At 43.8% G+C, this 26,887-nt stretch overlaps 1 protein-coding gene across 1 annotated transcript in view; it reads right to left on the bottom strand.

The window, feature by feature from the left end:
* Positions 1-285: 285 nt before the first annotated feature.
* The window catches only part of LOC307145423 (alpha-2,8-sialyltransferase 8E-like), a 39,609-nt gene continuing 13,007 nt past the window's right edge, over positions 286-26,887 (bottom strand). The window contains exon 8 of the mRNA XM_079848539.1: positions 286-1,055. Within this exon, the coding sequence (XP_079704665.1) occupies positions 593-1,055 (463 nt within the window). The 3' untranslated portion in view covers positions 286-592. The remainder of the gene's footprint in view (positions 1,056-26,887) is intronic.

The following is a 26,887-nucleotide window of genomic DNA, read 5'->3' as shown; positions in this document are numbered from 1 at the left end:
AGAGCAGTAAGTCACATCCAGAAAAATAAATGGATCACTATGGGGCCTCTGCTGGAAGTATATGGTAATTACACTTTTTGGCTTAAACTATATTATCTGCAAAAATTCTAACCAGCCGATGGCAGAATTATGCATCTAACACCTATATCAATATCCAGAAACAACTCATATTTAATTTTGATCATCATTAATGTTTTTTTTATATATATATAAAAATGTAATATTTCATATGCATGCTAATGGTGTAGTTGAAGAATTTTGTAGTAAATAGGTACAAAAATACTTCAAATCTCAGACTTCTTTTTATTTTATTCAAAAATTAAAAAGCTGATATAAGAGCAGTAAGTCACATCCAGATTTACATCCTTGTAATTTTTTTTATTCAAAAATTAAAAAGCAGAATCATTAAACACCAAAGGTTAACATTCTTGTTTAAAATCAACCACAACAGGTCAAGTACACATCAAGCCAATAAAGTGCCCATGCACAGCTCATTTACCCCTTGTAAATTTTATAGAAAGAATTAGTTTTTATCATTAAAACTAACGATGAGAGACAAAGCACAGTTCAGTCTATATGCAAACCATGCAGATTATGAGCAGGGCTGCAGGTGCAGTGTTAGCGCCCCCTGGCTGTGGAGCTGTAGCAAGCGGAGAAATTCCTCTGGCATGGAGTGAATACCAATTTTGGGTCCTATGTTGTCAAAATAGTGATGTGGAACAATCTGCTTTTCCAGATTGATGTCAAACGGCCAGAATCCATAAACGTGCACATGATCACACAGCTCTAGTGCAACATTAATCAGCATAAAACCTGTGGAGAGGCGTCTCCCATTCAGGCCACGCCCTTTCCAAAAATGGTCCAATTTCTTGAGGTAGCTGGAGCTAAAGAAGACCACCCGCATCTCAGGGTTGGGAGGCCAGAGCGCTTTGAGAGTGCTGACTGACAATTGAGTGTTTAACGGGCTTGCAAAAGCAGGCATGATCAGAGACGCATTACCGTAGACACTCACACGCCGCATTAATGGACCTGGTTGATTTTGAGCATTTCTGTAGCTGCAGAGACACACACAAACCACCAACATATTAAGGCAAATACAACAACAATTTCTTTCATTAATAATTGTAAGTTATGAATAAAATCAACCAGATACAGGTTAAATCACAACATTACAAACTTTGATAAAAAAAAAAAAACAAGATTGTGTACTTAATGGCTTTAATGAGAAAAATAACTACAATGCGAAACATGAAACATTGCAAATGGCAACTGAATTAAAAACGATAGAGAAATATAAAATAATTGATTTAAAAATGTTGATTATATATGTAAAATCAATATATTTTATGTTTACTGCAAAATATGCATATTATGCATACAAATATGTCATTGTGTTGACATTATGAATGATTTATTGTACAGTCAGCTTCATTGATAATAACGGAGCTTTGTGAGATCGCGATGAACAGATATCAGCTTTTTAGGAATTATTAAGGGAGCGCACTTTGCAGTATTTCTGTCATGCCAAACCATGCACGCAGTAGCCTATGCTTGCTTTCATGTTAAATTAACAGTGGTTTGTGAATGTTTATGCTTTAATAACATAATTTATAACCATCATTACCGGTGTTTTATTTACCTTACTTGTGAGCAGAATAATCAGAATAATTTTTTTAGCTTTATAAAGGGCATTTCTTTCCCTAATTTTTACTCTCTATACTCTTTCCCTACTCTCAGGGAACTGAGTACGTTATTTATTTTTTTATTTTTTTGATATTGAAAATTGTTTTAATCAGGGCATTTGTCCGGTTGGGCAAGTACAATTCTCTTTCACTTGTCCCTTAAAAAACACAAGCACGTGTCCCGGACAAGCGTTAATGTCGAAATTCTATTCAGATCTGTAAATTACCAAACAATCATAAAAGAAAGAAATATTATCTTACCGTCATCGTGAGGTGAAAATGAGGATCTGCCAGACTCTCGTGAAAGTGCTTATCTATAGCACGAAATTTATTTCTCGTAGCCTACCATTTATTCGCCAAAAATAGTTTTTGCGTGCATATGATACGCACTTTATGGCGTGTAATACACACGTACTCCACACCCCTAATCCTACCCAAGGGGTTTGCAGTGCGTATCATTTACACGCAAAAACAAAACAACAAAAAAAACAACTATTTTTGGCGTATAAATGGCACGATCAATAAAATGTATCAGTTTATAAATTTGAGCATCTGACGCAAATCTAATTTTAATTTCTAATGGGAGCGGTAGCGCAAAACTTTTATTAAAAAAAAATATATATATATTACCTAATAAATTATGTTTCTAATATTTTAGTTTTAATGAAAAACCAGGGGACCCCCCGAGGTCATTTTTTTGGGCCTTATGGGGGGTCCCTTGATGCTTATGGGGGGTCCCGGACCCCCCCAGCCCCCCCTCAATTCGAACACTGCTTGTGAGTATCACCAAGCCACAGCAGGCTACAGCAGGCTACAGCATACATGACCTTAGATACCTGTGGTTGGCCTGGCCGTGCGCCACTCAGAAAACAACAGGCCAATCAGAAGAGAGGCTCATGACTATTAAGTAGACGTGCTTCTCTCTCCTCCACTCCCCCCCCCCCCCACACCCTTTCATGTGCGCGCGCACTAACCCCCCAACCCCCACCCCAAATAATTCTTGTCGGTTATTGACTGGAACACTGTTTGTTATGTTTCGTGGTCCAGGCTGGGCCAGTTTGTTTTTGTTGCTGTTTGTGAAGCCTGGGGTGTCTACAGAGACCGCATTTTTTTACAGTGTGTTCAGGGGACAGGCAGCTAGCGGACAGTGAGGAGATGTTTGCTGGATGTGACAAAAAATTTAAGCCTAAATAACGTGTGACATCGCTTAGAGCACCTTTAATGGTGGCAGCGAGTATAGGCTGTCAGTGCACTCAATAGACAGGCCTACTCTTTTTCTTTCTCAAACGTTTAAGACAAAATCGACTGTTTACAGAGATATTTTGAACTTGAAAAACAGTGTGTATCTACTGACGTCTTTCCGTGGTTGAAACAACAATTCTTCTGATGTTTATTCATGTTTATTTGATGCTATAAATTAACTAGAAGGATAATTGTGAGATATAATTGTGTATGTGTCCATGCACTATATGAGATGCGGCTCTTTGCGCGCTTTGTGAGTGCGCTGCACAGAAAACATAGCCTGGTAATACCAAACTCTGCTGCTTCGCTTTGCTTCGTAGAGAGAGTCTGGCATGGCATAATTGAAAAGCATTTTCTTTCTCGTGGGGGGGCGCTTGTCTGAAGTTTAAAATCATTGGTTACCCGTAAGCCAATCACATAACGTTTGGTTATGGCGTGTGTTATGCGCATGCTCAGCCGCATCTAACTTCCACTGTAAACACATGTATGATGCGAAAACAAAACCATCGAGCGAAATACCGGAGTGAACATGGCTGTGAACGACTTTTGCAGATTATGTGAAGTAAATCTACACATCCACGGTACAATCAGCGTCTACGTCACGGCTCTCAGCCCGCCCTCTGTTCGTTGATTGGCCGGCTGTTTTCAGGCCGGAGGAAAACGGGGAAAAAGGTCGCTATCTCAGACTGAGTACAGAAGCGAACTGAAATTGAGCGGAAGTACGAAGTCTGACGTAGTCAGGCTACAGAAAACAGCGTGCATGCAGACGTGTCCTATTGCGTCTTGCGCTTAAAAAATGCTATCAAAAAGAATTGATTTTGTATGTGTATAACCATAGGGCTATGTGAGAAATGTCATTTTTTGGAAACAGACTGTTATAATCGACTTCGCGATACTTGCGAGACATCGTCGATATACAATAGTATCGTCATATCGCCCAGCCCTATAATGCAGCTGATGGCTTCAACAAAAGCATATAATAGGGGTTGGCACCCTATGTAGGGAGGGATAATCACTGGCACGTGACAATAGCTGAAGAGGTGTATGTTTAATTAAATAAAGTTCCTCAATTATTCTGTCCATTAAAACTCAACTTTGATCACCAAAATGACTTATAAAAAAAAATCCTGTCAAAACATTTCTTCATACCTTAAAATAGCTTGAATTTAACTCTACTCCCTTACTTCATTTAGTATACGTGAATTCATGAATATGCAAATTAGCCCCGCCTCCACTCACTCACACCAGCTTGGACTGCCTGGTCCACTCGGACAATTTTACTGTAGTAAACACTGCACAATGGCGAGTGGAAATACTGGTTTAATTCAGCCATATATGTTTGAATAAGAAATTGATTCAAAAGAAGTGGAAGAGCGGATTATACAGACTCGTCTACAAATTGATGTATCAGAATGGTAATGCGTTTTATGTACCGCTCTCTTCAACGTCGGACATATAATGGTAATTAATATGATTAGCCACATATGATTAATGTATTGCTAATGTTACACACAAATAATGTTTTTCTTCGCCATCTCCATCTGCCTTATAAAAATCAGCATCCTTAGAAATGCGTTGAACAACTCTGTATTCCACCGCACTCATTCCTAGATCCATCTACTCAAGGCTTCTTGAAACGACAAACCGTTTTTGAATTGACTATAGCGGAGCAAGCAACGAAACAAACTACAGTGGAGCAACCTACATCTTTGTGAGATTTTTTTAATCACTAGTGCAGATGCTTTTGTGGAAAATTTGATCTGCTCCAAATGTAACCAGATTAGAGAAACTAATCGACGTGCACATGAAACTCCCGCGAATGACTGAGCTAAACGCCGTTTTAAATGAGGCTTCAAAAATACAAGATACTTTTAATTCTACTGTATTAATTGGATCCGCTGGCATGGGTGTACAAAACTCGGCACTTCTCGCATCAACTCTCCCGATTCAAGAGGGTACATCAGCAGAGGAGTCTGACCTCCACTGATCTCCAACGCTACTGCCCCGGTTGTGAGAAGCTCAACTGATTCCTGCTCAACACCATGCTCAAGTAGCCTAGAAATCTAGGCAAAGGTGTGGACTCGAGTCATGTGACTTGGACTCGAGTCAGACTCGAGTCATGAATTTGATGACTTCAGACTCGACTCGACAAAATGTACAAAGACTTGCAACTCGACTTGGACTTTAACATCAATGACTCGTGACTTCACTTGGACTTGCGCCTTTTGACTCGAGAAGACTTGCTACTTCCCATGAAAACTGGGGAAAAAAATGTCCACACGGCCGCGCCGCTCTCAGTTTCTGCATCTGTGAAAAAAATGTGCACCACCGGTATGCATGCAGAGAGCGCGCGCGCTGCCTGCACGACATCCAATCACTGTAGTCCCACGTTGTTTTGATTCGACAGCATCGCCCGTTTCACACATACTCCGTTTGCAGTGCGTATGCGCCAGCGGTGCGTATTTTTTTCCGTACCCATGTTAACAGGTTAGAGCTTTCACACTGCACGCGGTTGAAGTCCGTCGATCCGTTCCAGGTACGGTGCGTATACAGCAGTGCAGAGATCGTTTCCGCACCGAGTCTATTGTGATGATTAAGAGAAAATTAAGTGATGGAAGCACACGCCCCCTTTGTCTGAATGAATGAATGGATGTGTAATTAAATCAATGCGTACAGGTGAAGGGGGAGGAGTGGAGGATTATTTATTGAGGTGTGGAGTTCTGCTCGGGAGAGAGGTGGGAGAGCTCTCACTTGGGTACCCGTTTGACGGCCGCTCGCGGTAACTAGTACCACCGGCGGTGAAGATAGCCAGCCAGTGGGGGGGGTAAATGTAGACAGATAGGGACTCTGCTTGGATTTAGGAGAGCTCTGGACACATGTACTCTGTTATCAAGTTAACGAGACTGGAGAGGCCGATTCTGTCGGTTTAAGGACGGTCCTCGATTCCTGTGTGCATCTATTGGATGCGCGCCCGTCTACGTGGACCTGTCGAGAATTGAGGATTTCCGGTAACCCGCCCCTCCTTATTGGACGTGAGCTGGATTGTTTCACGGGACATTGTAATCAGCAACCCAAGGGGGGTAACACGTTTTTTTAAGAGCCTATCATGTTTAAAATTAATAAAGAATTTTGTACGTTTCTCATACCATCCGAGTGTGTTTGATCTCTGCTTCCCTAGCATTTTGTTCGGTTGTTACACTGGTGGCAGCGGTGGGATATAATCCCTTACAATAATAAAACAGCCGGACAATGCAGGGTAGCGGAGAGGGGCACCGGGATGTGGCGGTCACTCCATCAACCTCAGCAGCAGCCGTTGCTGCGCCTTCGACTCTGACCACAGCTGCTTTATCAAACATGTCTATTGCACGTCCAGTATTTATGCCGGAGACTTTTACCGGCACGGGTCGAGAATGGTCTGACTGGAAGGAGCAGTTTGAGATGGCAGCTGTGGTGAATAATTGGAATGAGGGAATGAAATTAAAATTTATGGCACTTTTATTATCGGGGCGGGCTCGAGATATTTATAGTGGCCTTTCGGTAGAGGCTAAACGTAGTTATGTTTTATTGAAGGATGCGTTAGGTAAATGTTTTGAACCATGTGAAACTGCAGAATGGAACCGCGTTAGCTTCTCCACACGAAAGCGCAAGCCGAACGAAACTTTACGCGAGTTTGGTAATGCGCTGCGAAGGCTGGCGACTAAAGCGTATTCTTCAGTAGGAGCGGATACACAGGATTTGTTGGCTAGAGATCATTTTATTGCGCATGTGGGAAATGGGGAGACTCGTATTCGATTGCGCAGTGTTAAACCTATCACTCTGGAAGAAGCAATTAATATTGCAAGCGAATATGAACTTATCCAGGGGTTAGAACAATGCACGATTACACCTGATGCTCGAGTGCGTGAGTTACACATTTCTGCGGCAGAAAGTAAAGTAGATGCGCTGACAGAAGTAGTGGATGCGCTGCGTAATGAAGTTCAGACGCTGAAGAAATCTGTACAACAACTTTGTGAGGCAGTCCCCACATTAAGGAATAGCAGTGCTGAACCGTTAAGTTTAAGTGGGGTGGGGAGAAGGCAGGGGCAACCTTTAGGAGGTGGTTGTTGGGAATGTGGATGTAATCGGCATATTAGGAGAGATTGTCCTTATGTGCAGGGAAACGGGAGGGGGCAGGCATCATAGGCCGAATGCCTGCCCCAATGCAAGATAATTTTTTTCAGTTGGCCTCACCGGTCCAAGGCAATCCTGGGGTTTACCTTGCTGCTAAATTAGGTGGGTGTGACGTTAAGTTGTTACTCGATACCGGTGCACAGGTCTCAATAATACCGAAACAGAGATGGCTTACTATTACGAATGGCGGGGCTTACCTTGAACATCATGAGGGCGTGGTTCGAGTGGCCAACGGGGGGAGGATGCCGATTTTGGGTCGCTGGCAAACGGTGTGCCAATTTGACTCCCTAACTGTCATTACAGAATTTCTTGTCGCAGATTTGGAGCCTCAGGAAATTTTACTGGGCTCGGACTTTTTGCTAAAATATGGTGTTATTATTAATCTCGATCAAAAAAACTGTCGGGTGATGGGAAAACAGATCCCCCTCTTGGTTGGAAATAATAATATTATACAGTCCTGTGATGTAACTGTCCACGCGGATACATCAGTTCCACCTCGTAGTGAAGCGTTGATTACAGGGGCAGTGCATGGGGCGTCTGATAGTTTGCAGGGTATGTTAGAGCCGTCTTCCTCCCTTTATAACCATTGTGACCTTTTTGTGGCCAGGGTAGTGTGTCGGGTGGACCAGGGGGTTTTGCCCGTTCGGGTAATTAATGTCACTGATGACACGCATGTTCTAAAGCGTGGAATGAAAGTAGGCAAACTATTTTTTGATGTAGTGGTAGAGGGAGGAGGTGTGGCTATAGATAATTCGCCTATATCCTCTGTGGACACGCTTATGGACCGGTTGAATTTACAGGAAAAGGGCTTTGGGGAGACTGAGACGCGCGCGGTGCGCGAGTTATTAAGCAAGAATTCGTCAGTCTTTAGTATGGGTGATGCAGACTTGGGGCGGACGAAATTAATAACGCATCAGATCGAAACTGGGGATGTTAAACCTATTAAATTACCCCCGCGCCGTGTACCTCTCCATTTACAAGATGAAGTGAATGAGCACATTAAGAATATGCAGGTAAATGGAATTGTACAGCCGTCATGTAGCCCGTGGGGCGCACCTGTGGTCCCGGTACGGAAGAAGGACGGGACCCTTCGCTTTTGTGTCGATTATAGGCGATTGAACAACGTAACACGGAAAGATGCGTATCCCTTACCACGAATCGATGATGCGTTGGACAGTCTTGCCCATGCCCAATGGTTTTCCACTCTTGACCTGGCCAGTGGATACTGGCAGGTCGAGATGGACCCTAAAGATAAACATAAGACTGCCTTTACAACACGACAGGGGTTATTCGAATTTAATGTTCTAAGTTTCGGCTTGTGCAACGCTCCGAGCACCTTCCAGCGCCTTATGGACTTAGTGTTAGCGGATTTACAGTGGACTACGTGCCTTGTTTATTTAGATGACATTATAGTTTTTGGGAGGACATTTGGAGAACATTTACAACGGCTGGATGAGGTGCTCGGTAAGTTACGCCATGCGAACTTAAAGGTTAAGCCATCTAAATGCACGTTGTTTGCCACTCGGGTCCGTTATTTGGGGCATGTTATATCGGCTGATGGAATACGAGCAGACCCCGTTAAAATAGATGCAGTGAGACAATGGCCTGTACCGAATAATCAAACTGAGGTGCGTAGTTTCGTGGGGTTGGCATCTTATTACCGGCGATTTATTGAGGGGTTCGCTGAAATTGCGCGACCATTACATCGCCTCACAGAAAAAGGTCGGAAATTTAAATGGGATGAGGCCTGCCAGCTGGCATTTTTACAGCTTAAAACGGCCCTGGTGACAACCCCAGTTCTAGCATATCCGGACCCGCACAAGGCATTTCTGTTAGACACGGATGCCAGTGATGTTGGCATTGGTGCAGTTTTGTCGCAGGAGGTAGACGGCCTTGAGCGGGTTGTGGCGTATGCTAGTCGAGCTCTAACTAAACAGGAACGTAGATATGCTACAACGAAAAAGGAGTTGCTTAGTATGGTAGTATTTACTAAATATTTCAAGCATTATCTGCTTGGAAGAGAATTTATATTGCGTACTGACCATAACTCCTTAAGGTGGCTCCATAATTTTCAGGGGCTAGAAGGACAGCTGGCTAGATGGGTCGAACAGTTGGCCAGTTTCCAATATAAAATTGTACACCGCCCGGGAAAAAAACACGTTAATGCGGACGCGCTTTCACGCGTGCCATCATTTGGTGACAAGTGTGAAGATTTTTTAGATCCCCGTTTGCAGGTTAGTGCCTCTGTGTGCGCTGTATGTGAAACTCCTCCTTTGGGGGAGATTGAGGATGAGCTGGTGGGGGCACAGAAGAGGGATGCTGTTTTACAAGTTGTAGAACAATTGCTGTTGCGGGGGGAGGAGGGGCGTGCTGAAGCACAGACTAAAGGGGAAGTGGGTGGGTTTCTGCCTGTGTGGGACCAGCTGGAGGTTGAGCGCGGGCGATTGGTGCGTAAACCGCCTCTTAATACAGATGCTGCATTAAAAGTCCAGGTGGTCCTTCCGAAGGCGATGGTTTCAGAGGTTTTGAAAATGTTACATAATTCAGCAACGGGTGGTCATTTAGGTGTGCAAAAATTACAGGCGAAAGTAAAAGACAGGTTTTATTGGCCCGGGTGGTTCGAGGATGTAAAAAGGTGGTGCAGGGGATGTACAGAATGTGCGTCTCGTAAGTCAGCTGCGCTAAATGTGCGTGCCCCTTTGCAACCCTCTTTGGTTTCTCGACCTTTTGAACGGGTAGCGGTAGATATTTTGGGTCCTCTGCCCTTAACCGGGGAAAAGAATAAGTATATCTTAGTAATTGGGGATTATTTCTCGAAGTGGACGGAAGCGGTTGCGCTTCCAAATCAAGAGGCAGCATCCATAGCGAAGGTTTTGGTGCAGGAGTGGGTGTGCAGATTTGGGGTCCCCCGCAGTATCCATTCGGACCAAGGTCGAAACTTTGAATCAAAGTTATTTACAGAGTTGTGTGCCTTATTACAGATGCATAAAACAAGAACGACAGCCTATAATCCTCAATCGAACGGAATGGTAGAGAGGTTCAATCGTACTTTACTCTCCATGCTGACTTTGTTTGTGGATAGTAACCAGCAGAATTGGGACGTGCTCCTGCCATATGTTATGATGGCTTATAGGAGCAGTACACATGCTACTACCGGGTTCTCGCCATATAAAGTTCTGTTTGGACGAGAGATTGTTTTGCCTGTGGATGTTATGTTGGGAGTGGGGGAGACAGAACGTTTTGATTCAGCTAATGATTATGTGGAGAAAGTAGCTGAAAGTTTGTCTACGGTAGTGGAGGCTGTGAAAGCACATCAACTGAAGGCATCAGGGAAGCAGAAACAATATTTTGATTTGAAAGTTTCCCATCAGTTTTACACAGAAGGGGAATTGGTGTGGGTGAAAAATAAGGCGCGTAAGCGGGGTGTGTGTCCGAAATTACAAAGGCGTTTTGTGGGGCCGTTTGTTGTCCTTGAGCGAGTTACGGACATTTTGTATCGAATAGCTCCACAGGAAAAAGGGCCGGAACGTGTTGTGCATTTTAACCGTCTCAAGCCATATATTGTTAATTTATTTGCAGAACGGCCAGAACTGCGGAGTGTTGAGAGGGAGCAAATGTTGGCTGTAGCTGTGGAAAGGAGTGCGCCGCACCCTGGACCCCCGCCTGACGCTGTGCTGCACTCTGGACCCCCGCCTGACGCTGTGCTGCACCCGGGACCCCTGCCTGATGCTGCTCTGCACCCTGGACCCCCGCCTGACGCTGCGCTGCACCCTGGACCCCTGCATGACGCTGCGCTGCACCCTGGACCCCCGCATGACGCTGCGCTGCACCCTGGACCCCTGCCTGATGCTGCTCTGCACCCTGGACCCCCGCTTGACGCTGCGCTGCACCCTGGACCCCCGCCTGACGCTGTGCTGCACCCTGGACCCCCGCCTGACGCTGCGCTGCACCCTGGACCCCTGCATGACGCTGCGCTGCACCCTGGACCCCCGCATGACGCTGCGCTGCACCCTGGACCCCTGCATGACGCTGCGCTGCACCCTGGACCCCCGCATGACGCTGCGCTGCACCCTGGACCCCTGCATGACGCTGCGTTGCACCCTGGACCACCGGCTGACGCAGCACGGCATCCTGATCTTGTGTTGGATGCTGGGATGGCTTCTGTTCCCATTCGGTTGCCTGCACTACATGCTTGTCTTAACGGGTCTGCTGAGGGTCGTTCGTCGCGGGCCAAGAGGGTACCGGCCCGATTGTTGGACTATGACTTGACTGCTTGACTCGAGGACGAGTCCTTTTCACTTGGGAGGGGGTAGTGTGATGATTAAGAGAAAATTAAGTGATGGAAGCACACGCCCCCTTTGTCTGAATGAATGAATGGATGTGTAATTAAATCAATGCGTACAGGTGAAGGGGGAGGAGTGGAGGATTATTTATTGAGGTGTGGAGTTCTGCTCGGGAGAGAGGTGGGAGAGCTCTCACTTGGGTACCCGTTTGACGGCCGCTCGCGGTAACTAGTACCACCGGCGGTGAAGATAGCCAGCCAGTGGGGGGGGTAAATGTAGACAGATAGGGACTCTGCTTGGATTTAGGAGAGCTCTGGACACATGTACTCTGTTATCAAGTTAACGAGACTGGAGAGGCCGATTCTGTCGGTTTAAGGACGGTCCTCGATTCCTGTGTGCATCTATTGGATGCACGCCCGTCTACGTGGACCTGTCGAGAATTGAGGATTTCCGGTAACCCGCCCCTCCTTATTGGACGTGAGCTGGATTGTTTCACGGGACATTGTAATCAGCAACCCAAGGGGGGTAACACGTTTTTTTAAGAGCCTATCATGTTTAAAATTAATAAAGAAATTTGTACGTTTCTCATACCATCCGAGTGTGTTTGATCTCTGCTTCCCTAGCATTTTGTTCGGTTGTTACACTATTTCTGCTGTGCTGCAAACGCTGAATTAAAGTGACAGCGCATGTTTCGTGGTCAAAATGAACACAGATTGACCTAAAAATGTAGTAATTTCACCATAAATGCGATTAATTAAATAATATGTAGTAATCTCACCATAAATGTATTTAATTAAATACTATTTTCACTTTAAGACCAGGGAAAGCAAGGAAAACTACAATTTACCTCAACAAGGCGACATAATGAACGACACTCTCATTCGTGGAGGTGGAAAAACATGTTCCTTGACATGCGAGATTTATTGTATTAATTTAAATATAAAAGAAAAGGCATGAGAGTCGGCTGTTTTTTATATAAGTAGCCTACATGGTTAAATATTTGACCACTTGCTTTAGGAACTTAATATAAGTAGAAGTAATGCATTGAATAATAGGCCTACGTTGTTTAAATTGTGTTTAAACGTGCATACGTCTATTAAAGAGTGTATATGTGTACAAAGAGAATCGCAATGCTGAGACGTTAAGACCGGGGTAAATCAAGGGAAAATACATATTTCAACAAGGCAACATAATGAACACTCGTCTCATTCGTGGAGGTGGAAAAACAAGTTCTTTGTGACATGCGAGATTTATTGTATAAAGATTTAAATTATGCAAAAGAAAGAGTATGAGTCTGCTGTTTTTGTCAATTTTAGGTTTTAATTTAAAATGTAGGCTATGCGATTTTAATATAAGTAGGCTACATGGTTAAATATTTTACCACTTGCTTGAGCAACTTAATATATAATTATATAAGAGTAATGCATTAAATAATACGTTGTTTAAATTGTATTTAAACGTGAATACGTCTATTAAAGAGTGTGTACAAAGAGAATCGCAATGCTGACAAAAAAACTTTTTTTAAATAAAAGTTGCTTAACTTCTGGATTTGAAATACAAATAGTGAGTAGGCTATGTAGTTGTGGTACAGCCGCGGATCACGCACTGCAAACGCAGCATATGTGAAAGCACTATTGCGCGTGCTGGTCTTCCACCGCTTACGCACTGCAACACGCACCGCTTACGCACTGCAACACGCACCGCTTACGCCGGTTTCACACTGCACGCATTAGCAGAGCGTAAGCAGCGCAGGAGCAGTGCATATGGTGAGCAGGAGCAGGACAGGAGCGTTTTGCTTTCACACTAGCAGCGTTTGTCACGCGCGGCTGAACCGCAGCGTGTATAGACAGAGTACTCTCTATAATCAGGGTAAGTTGGCATTGCTTTATTTCGTTTTCAAATACATTTAAGAGAAAAGACTTGTCAAGAAGCTTATTTTATTAATCATTTAATTTATATAACTTTTGGTTTGTCTTGTTTTTATTGTTCGGGCAATAAGTTTGTTTTTGGACATTTGTTTTCTTTTTAAATTGCTGTTGGTCATTTGATTGACTGTTTAAAACACAATAGATATCATCAATGCGCTTTTGGGGTACAACTGCGGTGTATTTTGGCCTTGATCAATGCGTGTCACTTTAATTCAGCGTAAGCGGCGCGTTAAAAATAGACTGGGCGCCGAAACTATCGCGGCACTGCTGTTCCTGCTCTGCTCCTGCTACGCGCTGCCGCGCCGCTTCTGCGTGCGGTGTGAATGCACTCATTGATTAACATGGACGCCGAAAAAAATACGCGGTGCTCACGCGCCGCTGACGCTTGCGGGTAACGCCGGTTTCACGCCCGTTTCACACTGCATGCATTAGCAGAGCGTAAGCAGCGCAGGAGCAGTGCATATGGTGAGCAGGAGCAGGACACGAGCGTTTTGCTTTCACACTGGCAGCGTTTGTCACGCGCGGCTGAACCGCAGCGTGTGTATAGAGTAGGCTACTCTATAATCAGGGTAAGTTGGCATTGCTTTATTTCGTTTTCAAATACATTTAAGAGAAAAGACTTGTCAAGAAGCTTATTTTATTAATCATTTCATTTATATAACTTTTGATTCGTCTTATTGTTCGGGCAACAAGTTTGTTTTTGGACATTTGTTTTCTTTTTAAATTGCTGTTGGTCATTTGAGTGACTGTTTAAAACACAATAGATATCATCAATGCGCTTTTGGGGTAAAACTGCGGTGTATTTTGGCCTTGATCAATGCGTGTCACTTTAATTCAGCGTAAGCGGCGCGTTAAAAATAGACTGGGCGCCGAAACTATCGCCGCACTGCTGTTCCTGCTCTGCTCCGTCACGCCGGTTTCACACCGCAAGCGTCAGCGGCGCGTGAGCAGCGCGTATTTTTGTTATTCAATGAGTGCATTCACACCGCACGCAGAGGCGGCGCGGCAGCGCGTAGCAGGAGCAGAGCAGGAGCAGCAGTGCAGCGATCGTTTCGGCGCCGAGTCTATTTTTGCTGCGCCGCTTACGCTGAATTAAAGTGACAATGCATTGATCTTGGCCAAAATACACCGCAGTTTCATCCAAAAAGCGCATTGATGATATCTATTGTGTTTTAAACAGTCAATCAAATGACCAAAAACAATTTAAAAAGAAAACAAATGTCCGTTGCCCGAACAATAAAAACAAAGATGAACCAAAAGTTATATAAATGAAATTATTAATAAAATAAGCTTCTTGACAAGTATTTTCTCTTAAATGTATTTGAAAACGAAATAAAGCAATGCCAACTTATCCATTATAGAGTAGCCTACTCTGTCTGTACAAAACCCGCAGTTCAGGCGCGCGTGACAAACGCTGCCAGTGTGAAAGCAAAACGCGCGTGTCCTGCTCCTCCTGCTCACCATATGCACTGCTCCTGCGCTGCTTATGCTCTGCTATCGCGTGCAGTGTGAAACCGGCGTTACGCACTGCAACACGCACCGCTTACGCACTGCAACACGCACCGCATACGCACTGCACACGGAGTATGTGTGAAACGGCGTAAGCAGGCCATTGCAAGACAACCAATGAAGCGCAACAAGCAACAACGCGCCAGTAGGCAAAATGATACCGAAGGTAGTTTCATTTGGCTATAAAAATTACGAGGTAGTCGACAAAAAACGAGTTGCAATTTGAAGTTGCCTGAAGTTGCACAAAGAAAGGTAAGTTTTGAACGAATGCTAAGCACCTTATCGGATGTACCGTAAAACTTCAAATAATAGCCGAGTCCCCAATAGATGCCTGTCTCTTTTAAACTCTCTCTCTCTCTCTCTCTCTCTCTCTCTCTCATACACACCAGTCCATGGAGGCATTCCAATTATATTGGTTGGTCCAGTTTTTCAGAAGTGATAATTTTGAGGAGTGAGGATTTTATTGATGACATGTTTAAAAAGGTTTAGGCTAAAACGACCCATGTCTATTTGAAAGTTAAACTGTTTTGCAATATGAGGTCAATACAATACAGGACTGAAGCTGCATGCTGTGCATTGTAGTGCAATATGCTGTTGAAATACAAGCATTTTTTGTGAAAATTAAATTTTCTGTTTTTCTGACATTTAATTAATGTCATTGTATAAAAAGAGGTTTAAATAAATACAAATCTTACAGACATACATGATTTGTATAAATTTTATTTCTGTGGTAGAGGACTTGAAATGACTCGAAACTAAAATGGTAGGACTTTGGACTCGACTTGAGACTTGTTGGCTTTGACTTTTGACTCGACTCGGGACTTGCCTCATCTTTGACTCGACTTGACTCGGGACTCGAGGGCAAAGACTTGAGACTTACTTGTGACTTGCATAACAATGACTTTGTCCCACCTCTGGCGCACCCTAGCGGCAGCAAAATGTATTTTGCAGCCAGGGTAGTCTAGCAACTCTCCGTTGACTTTCGGAGCTGTAAAAACCTAAATTGGGTCAGGCCAATCACATCGTGTATAGAGTAGGCGGGGCGGGCTTAACATAATGACGACAGAGTTGCGACGGTTCTCTTAAGTTTTTCTTTGAGAAAAGAGCAAAGAACGGCACTTAAGTCATTCTTAAAAAAGGAAGATGTGTTCGTAGTTTTGCCGGCCAGATTCAAAAGTTGAATCTATCAACTAACGTTTAGCTCCGCTGTTGGGAAAACGCTCTGGTTGGTTGAAGCGCTGTCCTATTGCGTGCAGAGGGAATTTGAAAGACAGCCGGTTTTCCCGCCCCTCGGATTGAGCCGTGTCTATGGTGAGTTGCCAGACCTAACATCTTGATGTAGGTCTGGCTTGCCAGGCTAATGCTCAAGGGAATATAAATGGAAATGGGTGGTTGGCGGAGGAAAACGAGGAATATGTGGAACGCGGCCAACTCAGGAACTAAAGCTGGCAAATCGTTTTGAGGTGTCGATTCATGACTCATCCCCTGTTCATGACCAAACTCCTATTGCTCTACCTCCTACGTTTCCTCCACTTTCACTGCCATCACCGGTCTCTACTGTGGTGATCGGTGATTCTATCATCCGGGGACTTTCACTCCCTTCCCACAGAAGTGAAGCAGCAGTCCACTGTACATGCAAATGCGAACACTGTGATAGTGCACATTGGTAGCAATGACACGTCATGTTGTGAATCTGAAACTTTAAAGGAACATTTTAAAACGCTGCTCATCTCTCTCACTATTACTGGGAAAAATATAGCTATCTCAGGTCCACTGCCTGCCTATAAAAGGGGTATTGAAAAATTTAGTCATCTGCTTTCCTTGAACCCATGGTTAAAAACTACATGTAAAAATTTCAAGGTCATTTTTATAGACTATTTTGATTTGTTTTGGGGCTGTCCAGAGCTTTTTAGGTGGGATGGCCTGCACCCAAATCACAGGGGCTCCCACATGCTTGCACATCATATCGAACAACATTTTTTTTTAACATGACTACCTATCAAATGCACTTCTGAAGATTTTATAAAACCTATTATATCAGTTTGTCAAATTAGTGCTAAGAAAAACACAGTAGGAATAAATATGAACAATTTACTGAAAATTCCAGTGAAATGTTCCTGCACATTATCACCTATTGAAACAAAACAAACAGAAATTAACATGGCTCTTTTTAATGTAAGGGCATTAACAAACAAATCATTCTGTATCAATGATCTCATTAGTGATTATAACTTAGACTGTCTTTTTCTTGCTGAGACATGGCTTGATACGGATGCACCGGCCACGCTGATTGAGACCTGTCCACTCGACTTTACTTATTCATTTTCAACTAGAAAGGGAAAAAGAGGTGGAGGGACTGCAGCAATCTACAGAAAAACCCTAAAGGGAAGGGACATAGACCTTGGTACATTTAGTACCTTTGAATATAATGCTATTCTTTTAAATTTCCAAACACGTCTTCTTGCAGTGACACTATACAGATCTCCAAAATTACCTCCATAAAGGATTTCTCTGACATGCTATCTGTTATTCATATGAATTATGACAACTGTGTTTTAATTGGGGATTTTAATATACATGTTGACAATTTGTCAGATATCAGAGCAAATTAATTCTTGGAACTGCTAGAATGTATGTTGTTGTTTAAACAGCATGTAAACATACCGACCCACAAACATGGTCACACATTGGATTTAGTCATAGCATATGGATTAAACGTCAATATAACTTCTGTTGTTGATCTGGCATTATCTGATCACTTTAGTGTTTTCTTTAATAGTATTGATCCTTCTGTGCCTTACACAACTGAACGTATTGTTAAAAAAACGTTTTAATACCTCTGAAGTAGCAGAAAATTTCACAATGCATTATAAGACTTACGAAAAGAATATTTTACCATCGTCCAGTGATGTCTTATGCCTGGTTCAGATTACACGATTTTTTTGTCTGTTACGATAGTCACTGTGTCAGATTACACGATTTTGACTCCTAAAAATCTTGTCATGTCGTGGACAAGAAACATGTCAGACTACACGTTGTTTTCCGACAAGTCATCGCGAGCCGTCTCACACTCTCATTCACTCGCACATATACACGCACTCACTCACACACATGCACGCTCACTCGCACATACACACTCGCACACACACACACACACACACACACACACACACACTCACTCACTCACTCACTCGCACATACACACTCACTCACATACACGCTCTCTCTCTCGCTCTCTCTCTCTCTCACACACACACACACACACACACACACACTCACTCTCGCGCACACACACAGTCACACACACACTCGCTTACTCACTCACTCGCGAACACAGACTCTCACTCACTCTCCCTCACTCACTCGCGCGCCGTCGTCGTGGAGGACCGTTAAAAAATTAAACATGCTAGTCTTTCTGTCGTGATGTCGTGAAGCATCGCAGACGCGACGTAGGTTGTCGCCCACTATGACACACTATACGAGATGAAACGATCGAATCTTGCGTCCCGACGCCCGTTGTCGTTTGCGAATCCCCACGACACCCTACGTCAAACGGATCGTGCCAAAATCGGGCTAAAATCGTGTAATCTGAACCAGGCATTAGTTGATGAATTTAATAATAAGGTGAGAACAGCTCTTGATGCAGTTGCTCCACTTAAAAAAAAAAAAAAAGGACCAAAAAAAAAGCTTATTCCTTGGAAGACAAATCTAACCATGAAACTTAAAAGAAACTGTAGAAGTGCTGAACGAAGATGGTGAAAAACTAAATTAGAAATACAGAAATACACCTTAATATACTCACTGAAAATCTTAAACTATAACAAAGAAGTTCAAAAAACATGGCAAGCTTATTTTTCAAACCTTATAAATGAAAGTTCCAAATGCGAAGAGTTTGCTGACTACTTCAGAGATAAAGTTATTGTTACGGTTCATGGATTCATTGACTCACCCTCACTATGTGTGTGTGTGTTGTATGAATGGGCGCGGCTCATCAGCACGGCTCGTTATCTCCGCTGATGAGCTGATCAGCGTCAGCTGTTTTGAATGAGAGATGTCCTATATATTGTTTGTCACCTCATCCTGTCTTTGTCAGATGGTTGTGGAGGTTCTCCGGTTTGCTCACCGTCATTTCTCCTCGCTTCAGTTCCTGTTTCCTGCACTCTGGATTCTGCCTGTTCTGAGGACCATTGCTGGTTTCCCGTTCGCCGTCTGCCCACTGAGTCCTGCGTTGCAGAGCCTGGCATTCTTCTGCCTGCCATCTCTTTGGACCTGCACTACCTCTTTACTACTTTGTGTTAATAAACACCAGTATTCACTTGCTATTGAATCCTTTGACTGTTCCTTTCGAGCCATGACAGAACCATCTGCCCAAGCCATGGATTCAGCGAGTGCAGCCGATATCGGGCGAATGTTCACCAGTAACCATGCCCGTATGGATCGTCAGGATGAACAGATTGGAGCTTCGGGTCGGGCGATACAGGCTCTGGTAACGCAGGTGTCCGAGCTCACCTCTCAAATACAACGTCTGAGAGGTCCCACTGCGCCAGCCCTGCCCCCGGCTGTTTCCCTGGAGATTCCCAGCTTCAACCGACCAGAGCCGCGCATCCCCACCCCCGAGAGGTATTCGGGAGAACCGAATCTGTGCAGAGCTTTTTTAACCAAATGCTCGATTTTCTTCTCTCTTCAGCCTGTGACGTTTTCTTCCAAGGAGAGTAAAGTGGCACTTGTGATGACACTGCTATCTGGACGCGCGGCTATGTGGGGAACAGCGGTGTGGCAGAATCAACACGCATGCTGCTCCTCGTTCCAAGCACTCGAGCAAGAGATGAGGCGCGTGTTCGACCGCGCGGTCGCCGGACGCAAGGCGGCCTGCCAACTTGCCGATCTCCGACAGAACAACAACTCTGTTTCCGACTATTCCATCCAGTTCCGGACGTTGGCCGCCGAGTGCAAATGGAACGAGGAGGCGCAGTGGGACATGTTCCTGCATGGGTTGGCTGACCGTGTTCAAAAGGAAATTTACACATTGGAATTACCCAAGACTCTTGATGAACTGGTTGAACTTGCACTACGAGTCAATGCACGCTTACAACAGAGAGAGAATCGACCGTTCCAGACTCCAGTGGTGGATTCCGCTGAGTTTCCCAGTTTCCGAAGTGTGAACACCGTCAGCCCCTCGAACGATCCTGAACCCATGCAGGTAGGTCGAGCTCGCTCGAGGGGTCTGTGTCTATGGGGAGGCCGGCCACTTCGTTTCCACCTGTCCTTTAAAAGGCCAAGCCCGGCGGTAGGACGGAGGCTACTGTCGGGCGGGCTTTCCATGACCAGACCCTCGAACGCCACCCTCCTCCCGGTGAGACTCCAGTGGGCAGGCCGCTCCTTCAACAGCCAGGCGCTGGTGGATTCGGGAGCAGAGGGGAATCTGATGGACTTTTCATTGGCTCACAAACTTCACATCCCCATCACACCTCTGGAGCACAGTATCACCATCCACGCACTTAATGGACAGGAACTTCCGGGCATCACTCACACCACTGGACCCATCACACTTATCACTTCGGGTAACCACACTGAGAGGATCTCACTCTACCTCACTCAGTCACCTCATGCTCCAATTGTCCTGGGTCATCCGTGGTTGGTGAAACACGGACCCAGGATAGAGTGGGGTCAGAACTGTGTTCAGTTGGAGTAATCAATGTTATGCCTCATGTCTTTCGTCTGCTGTTCCGTCTGTTTCTCGTTCTGTGTTGCAGGAGGAGCCAGTGAATCGGTCTAACGTGCCACCAGAGTATCTCGACCTGAAGGAAGTGTTCAGTAAGTCCCGGGCTGCTTCTCTTCCTCCGCGTCCCTATGACTGTGCTATAGATCTACTGCCATGTACATCTCCACCTAAGGGCAAGTTATATTCGCTTTCTGTTCCAGAAAGGGAGGCTATGGAGAAATATATTTCTGATTCTCTAGCAACTGAGTTCATCCGCCCTTCCTCTTCTCCAGCAGGGGCGGGATTCTTTTTTGTGGGGAAGAAGGATGGCTCTCTGCGACCTTGTATTGATTACCGGGGGTTGAACAGCATCACGGTAAAGAATACTTATCCTTTGCCGTTGATGTCTTTAGCCTTCGAGAGGTTGCAGGGAGCATCAATCTTCACAAAATTGGATTTACGTAATGCATATCATTTGATTCGTTGGGGGATGAATGGAAGACTGCGTTCAACACCCCCAGGGGCACTTTGAATATTTGGTTATCCCGTTCGGGCTTTCCAACTCCCCAGCGGTCTTCCAGGCACTCGTCAATGATGTGTTGAGAGACATGGTATATCAGTTCATATATGTTTACCTGGATGACATATTGATTTTTTCTTCGTCTCTCCAGGAGCACGTTCAACACGTCAGACGAGTGCTTCAGAGGTTCCTAGAGAATGGGCTTTTTGTCAAGGCGGACAAATGCGCTTTTCATGCACAGTCTGTTCCTTTCCTAGGGTACATCATTTCGTCTGAGGGAATACGAATGGATCCTGAGAAGGATAAGGCTGTGGTGGAGTGGCCAAGCCCAGATTCCCGTAAGGCCCTACAGAGGTTTCTGGGGTTCGCCAACTTCTACCGGCATTTTATTCGCAACTTCAGCCAACTAGCCGCGCATCTGACTGCCTTGACTTCCCCCAGAACGGCGTTCAGGTGGTCAGACGCAGCTGAGGCTGTGTTTGCTAAACTGAAAGGCCGCTTCGTTTCAGCCCCCATCCTTATAGCCTCTGATCCATCACGTCAGTTCGTGGTGGAGGTCGATGCGTCAGAGGTGGGGGTAGGAGCAGTGCTATCCCAGCGTTCTCCCACAGACGACAAGATGCATCCCTGCGCGTTTTTGTCCCGTCGTTTATCGCCTGCCGAATGTAACTACGACATTGGTAACCGAGAGTTGTTGGCAGTCAAGTTAGCGTTGGAAGAATGGCGTCATTGGTTAGAGGGGTCGGGGGTACCTTTTATCGTCTGGACCGATCACAAGAACCTGGAATATATCAGAACCGCCAAAAGATTGAACTCCAGGCAGGCTCAGTGGGCACTTTTTTCGGTCGTTTTGATTTCTCTCTCTTGTACCGCCCGGGTTCCAAAAACATCAAACCTGACTCTTTATCGCATATTTTTGACCGTTCCGAATGCCCGTCTACTCCCGAGTGCATTTTACCCGAGACCATATTTGTCTCCACACTCACATGGGAGGTCGAGTTGAAGGTCAAGTCGGCCTTAGAAGGGGTAACGCCTCCACCCGGTTGCCCACCAAATCGTTTGTTTGTGCCGGAGGGATTACGGTCCGACGTTGTTCAGTGGGGGCATTGTTCCAACGTAGCTTGTCATCCAGGAGTCAATCACACTAGTTTTTTAGTCAAGCAACGATTCTGGTGGCCACTTATGGCTCGTGACATTCACAGTTTTGTTTTGGCTTGCTCGGTTTGTGCCACTGGTAAGACTTCCAATCGACCCCCTGATGGGTTACTTCAACCGCTGCCTGTCCCTTCGAGACCCTGGTCCCACATAGCGCTAGATTTTATTACCGCCCTCCCACCCTCTCAGGGCAATACGGTCGTTTTGACTGTGGTGGACCGGTTCTCGAAGGCGGCTCATTTTATTCCCTTGCCCAAATTACCCTCAGCCAAGGAGACAGCGTTGACCGTTGTTGATCACGTCTTTCGCTTACATGGCCTCCCGATAGACGTGGTTTCTGACAGAGGACCCCAGTTTGTGTCCAAATTTTGGCGAGAGTTTTGTAAGTTACTGGGAGCGACTGTCAGTCTGTCCTCAGGGTTTCACCCCCAGAGCAATGGCCAAACCGAGAGAGCCAACCAAGATTTGGAAAGGGTGTTGCGATGTCTGGTCTCCAAGAATCCTTCCTCCTGGAGTCAACATCTTTCAATGGTGGAGTACGCACACAATACGTTGCCAGTGTCGTCCACGGGCCTATCTCCGTTTGAGTGTAGTGTAGGTCAGGGGTTCCCAACCTTTTTTGTGCCAGGGACCAGCATATTCATAAAAAAAATTCCAGGGACCAGTTGTCAATTTTAAGATGCATCGTTTGGAACATATCACTGTGTAAAACAGTAACAGCCTATCATTTATTTGCATAATGAACTAGATGGCAACAAAGGCTACTTGTATGAATATACCAATCTTTTTAAACTTTCAGACCGGTTCACAAAATATTTCCCTTTACTGCCATACAATTAGGTCTACTTCAAAAGCAACTCACACAGCACTCACTCACTAGCAGGTGGCAGTAATGGCAAATTTTATGAAAATACCAGTCCATTTCACCTGTCATATCTCTCCAGAACCACTAAAGACAATCACTTCAACAGCAACTTAGTGTTTTCACACACCAACAGGTGACAACAAAGGCTAATTGTATGAAAATAAGTGCCAGTTTCAACAATCAGACAGTTTCAGAATACAATAGCAAACACATAACTTAGTGATTTCAGCCAATCATTTTTAAAAGTATAAAATTAGAGATTCAACTTTAACCTTTAACAAAAAATACCAAATCAGACCAATGAGAACAAAACTATTTTAATGTGAGCATGAACTGCTTATTGATATTACTATATTTGTAGCTGTGCACAAGACCAGCTGTTCTTCCTGAGCATCCATAAAAAACATATGCATCCAAAACAATGCACAAAAATTCCAGGATACAATAAAACGAAATTTAAAAAGGTCTGCTTTACAAATATGAACGAAAACCAGCTTACAGTTTTTCACCACAAATAATACACAACGGATTTGGTGCCACGGAATCGCCTGTTGTCATAAATCCATACCTAATGTATGAGGTATCGTATTTATGAAGCGTGACTTTTTCTCTCTCGCTATTTTCGAGTTGGTCATCGCCTTTCCTTTTACCAGAACTGTCCGCAATGAAATTAGCCATTGAAAAAAATATCGCGGCCCGCTCATCTCTCCACTTCCCTGTCACTTCAGGTGCAGCGCGCTTTTTTGCAGTCCGTTCAGATATGACGCGTTGCTAAGCAATCGCAAGGCGCTCAAAGAAACACATTTTAATCTTATTGTTTAGGTTTTGGATTAAATAACATGATGTCATAGCACTTAAAAAAGCATATAAAAAAGAAAATTATTATTATTATAAAAAAATAAAAAATAAACATTATTCTGGGAATATTTCAAGGCCCGGTACTAACGGGTCCACGGACCGGCACCGGTCCGGGGACCGGGGGTTGGGAATCACTAGTGTAGGTTACCAGCCACCATTTTTTTCCAGTCTGGAATCCGAAGTCGCGGTCCCCTCCGCTCACGCCTTCGTCCAGAGGTGTCACCGCACATGGACTAGAGCCCGTGAGACTCTACTCCAGGTGGGGGCTCTACACCAAGGCTAAAGCCGATCGCCACCGGTCTAAGCCTCCCGTATACGTCGTTGGTCAAAAAGTGTGACTTTTAACCAGAAACATTCCTCTCCGCTCCGTTTACTGTCACCAAGATCATTAGTCCGGTGGCAGTCCGCCTCAACCTTCCTCCAGCGTACAGGAGGATTCATCCCGTCTTTCATGTGTCCAAAATAAAGCCCGTATTTCATTCTCACATTAATTCGCCTGCCTGTCCTAGGCTATATATTGTTTGTCACCTCATCCTGTCTTTGTCAGATGGTTGTGGAGGTTCTCCGGTTTGCTCACCGTCATTTCTCCTCGCTTCAGTTCCTGTTTCCTGCACTCTGGATTCTGCCTGTTCTGAGGACCGTTGCTGGTTTCCCGTTTGCCGTCTGCCCACTGAGTCCTGCGTTGCCGAGCCTGGCATTCTTCTGCCTGCCATCTCTTTGGACCTGCACTACCTCTTTACTTTGTGTTAATAAACACCAGTATTCACTTGCTATTGAATCCTTTGACTGTTCCTTTCGAGCTATGACAGTTATAAATATTAGATCAGGAATCTACTCAGCAAATAAAAACAAAAACAAGATTACTATGCTCCCTCATTTGCCTAGTGCACAGAATACTCTCCAAATGGAAAGGTTTACTTTGATTGATGTTGAGACCCTAAGAAAGGCAGTAACAGAACTAAAACCATCCATTTGATCACTTGATCCAATTCCTCTCTTTTTAAATTGATCTTTAATTCTAATGATATCCTTGAGATGGTAAATCACTCCCTACAGCTTGGCATTTTTCCATCTTAAATTGGCCCTAGTAAAACCTGTACATAAAAAAGGGAATTCAGATATTTTAACTCCTAATTATAGACCCATTTCAAATCTCGCATTTTTAACTAAAATATTACAGAAAATAGTTTTTAATCAGTTGAATACATTTTTAAATACACATTCAATATTAGAGATGTTTCAGTCGGGTTTTAGAAAACATCATAGCACAGAGACCGCCCTTATTAAAGTAGTAAATGACATAAGAATAAACTTAGATAGAAATTGGCCTTCAGTTCTGGTGCTGCTTGACTTGAGCGCTGCATTTGATACAGTGGATCACCAGATTCTCTTAAATAGATTAAGCGAGTCTGTTGGCCTATCTGAAACCGTTTTAAATTGGTTTTCATCATATCTTAGCGGAAGAACATTTGTAGTATAATACATTCTCTGAACATAATGAGGTAATGTGTGGAGTTCCTCAGTGATCAATTTTAGGACCACTACTTTTTTATCTAAATATGTTACCTACATGGTATCTCCTTTCACAGTTATGCTGATGATACACAGTTATATGTAGCCGTATTTCCTGATGACACTGGTCAAATTGATTCACTAGCAAATTGCATCCAAGACATAAATGACTGGATGTCGCACAATTTCTTACAACTCAACAAAGACAAAACAGAAGTTTTGATAATTGGATCAAAAGCACAGAGAGAAAAAATTACCCCTAACTAAATATCCTGGGATTGAACCCAAGCAAAGTGGCAAAAAATGGAGGTGTTGTCTTTGACTCTGATTTTAATTTTAAAGCGCATGTACGTAATATTACTAAAATAGCATTTTATCATCTAAAGAACATTGCTAAAATAAGACCATTTCTCTCTCTGAGCAATACAGAAAAAAATAATGCATACATTTATAACTAGCAGGCTTGACTATTGTAATGCCCTCCTTTCTGGCCTACCAAAGACTACAATTAATTCAAAACTCTGCTGCTCGAGTATTGACAAAGACCAAGAAGAGAGAACACATTACACCTATACTAATATCATTACATTGGTTACCTGTTAGTTTTCGTGTTGATTTTAAAAACCTTTTAGTAGTTTATAAGGCACTGCATGGACTTGCTACAGACTATCTTTTAAAACTGCTTACATTATATAAGGACTCTCAGATCATCGGATTCTTTTCTTTTAATAGCACCACACAGTATAACTAAAAGATTTAGTGATGCTGCTTTAACCGATGTGCTGAAAATATAAATAGTTTTAAGTCTAAATTTAAAAACAAATCTCTTTAGTCTAGCCTTCCTATAATATTTTACAATGTTTTTAATTTAATATTTTTCTTAATTTTAATAAATCCTCAATTTTATTTTTTATTCTTGTATTTTACTTGTATTTTTCTCTCTCTTTTTTTTAATTTATGTGCCTGTAAAGCCCTTTGAACTGCAGTGATTTGTTTGGAAAAGTGCTACGTAAATAAAATGTGCTTGCTTGCTTGCTAGAACATCAGTGGAGAAAGTATGAGTGGAGGCGGGGCTCATTTGCATATTAATGAATCCGCACATACTAAATAAAAAGCAAGGGTGTAGAGTTACATTCAAGCTATTTAAAGGCATGAATTTTTTTTTCACAGAAAAAAAAAATGTTTAAATATGCCATTTTGGTGATCAAAGAGGAAGTTTAAGGGATTAAATGATTGACAGGAGGACTTTAAGGCATATTAAAACACCACATTGACATATAAACAATATTAAAAACTTGATTTTCACCTGAATGTGAGATTTTAACCTGCACTAGCATACAGATCCGACAAAACCATTCGCTTCAGTAATGATCGGTCCGCGTGCCATAAGGTTGCTGACCCTAGGCATTTACCATTGATAACAGCCTCATAGCTCACAGTAGACCTGTCTGTAGGGGAGAGC

This window comes from Squalius cephalus (assembly GCF_949319135.1).
Source record: "Squalius cephalus genome assembly, chromosome: 18".
In the NCBI taxonomy this organism is placed as follows: Eukaryota; Metazoa; Chordata; class Actinopteri; order Cypriniformes; family Leuciscidae; genus Squalius; species Squalius cephalus.
This window is presented reverse-complemented; position numbering and strand designations above follow the sequence as displayed.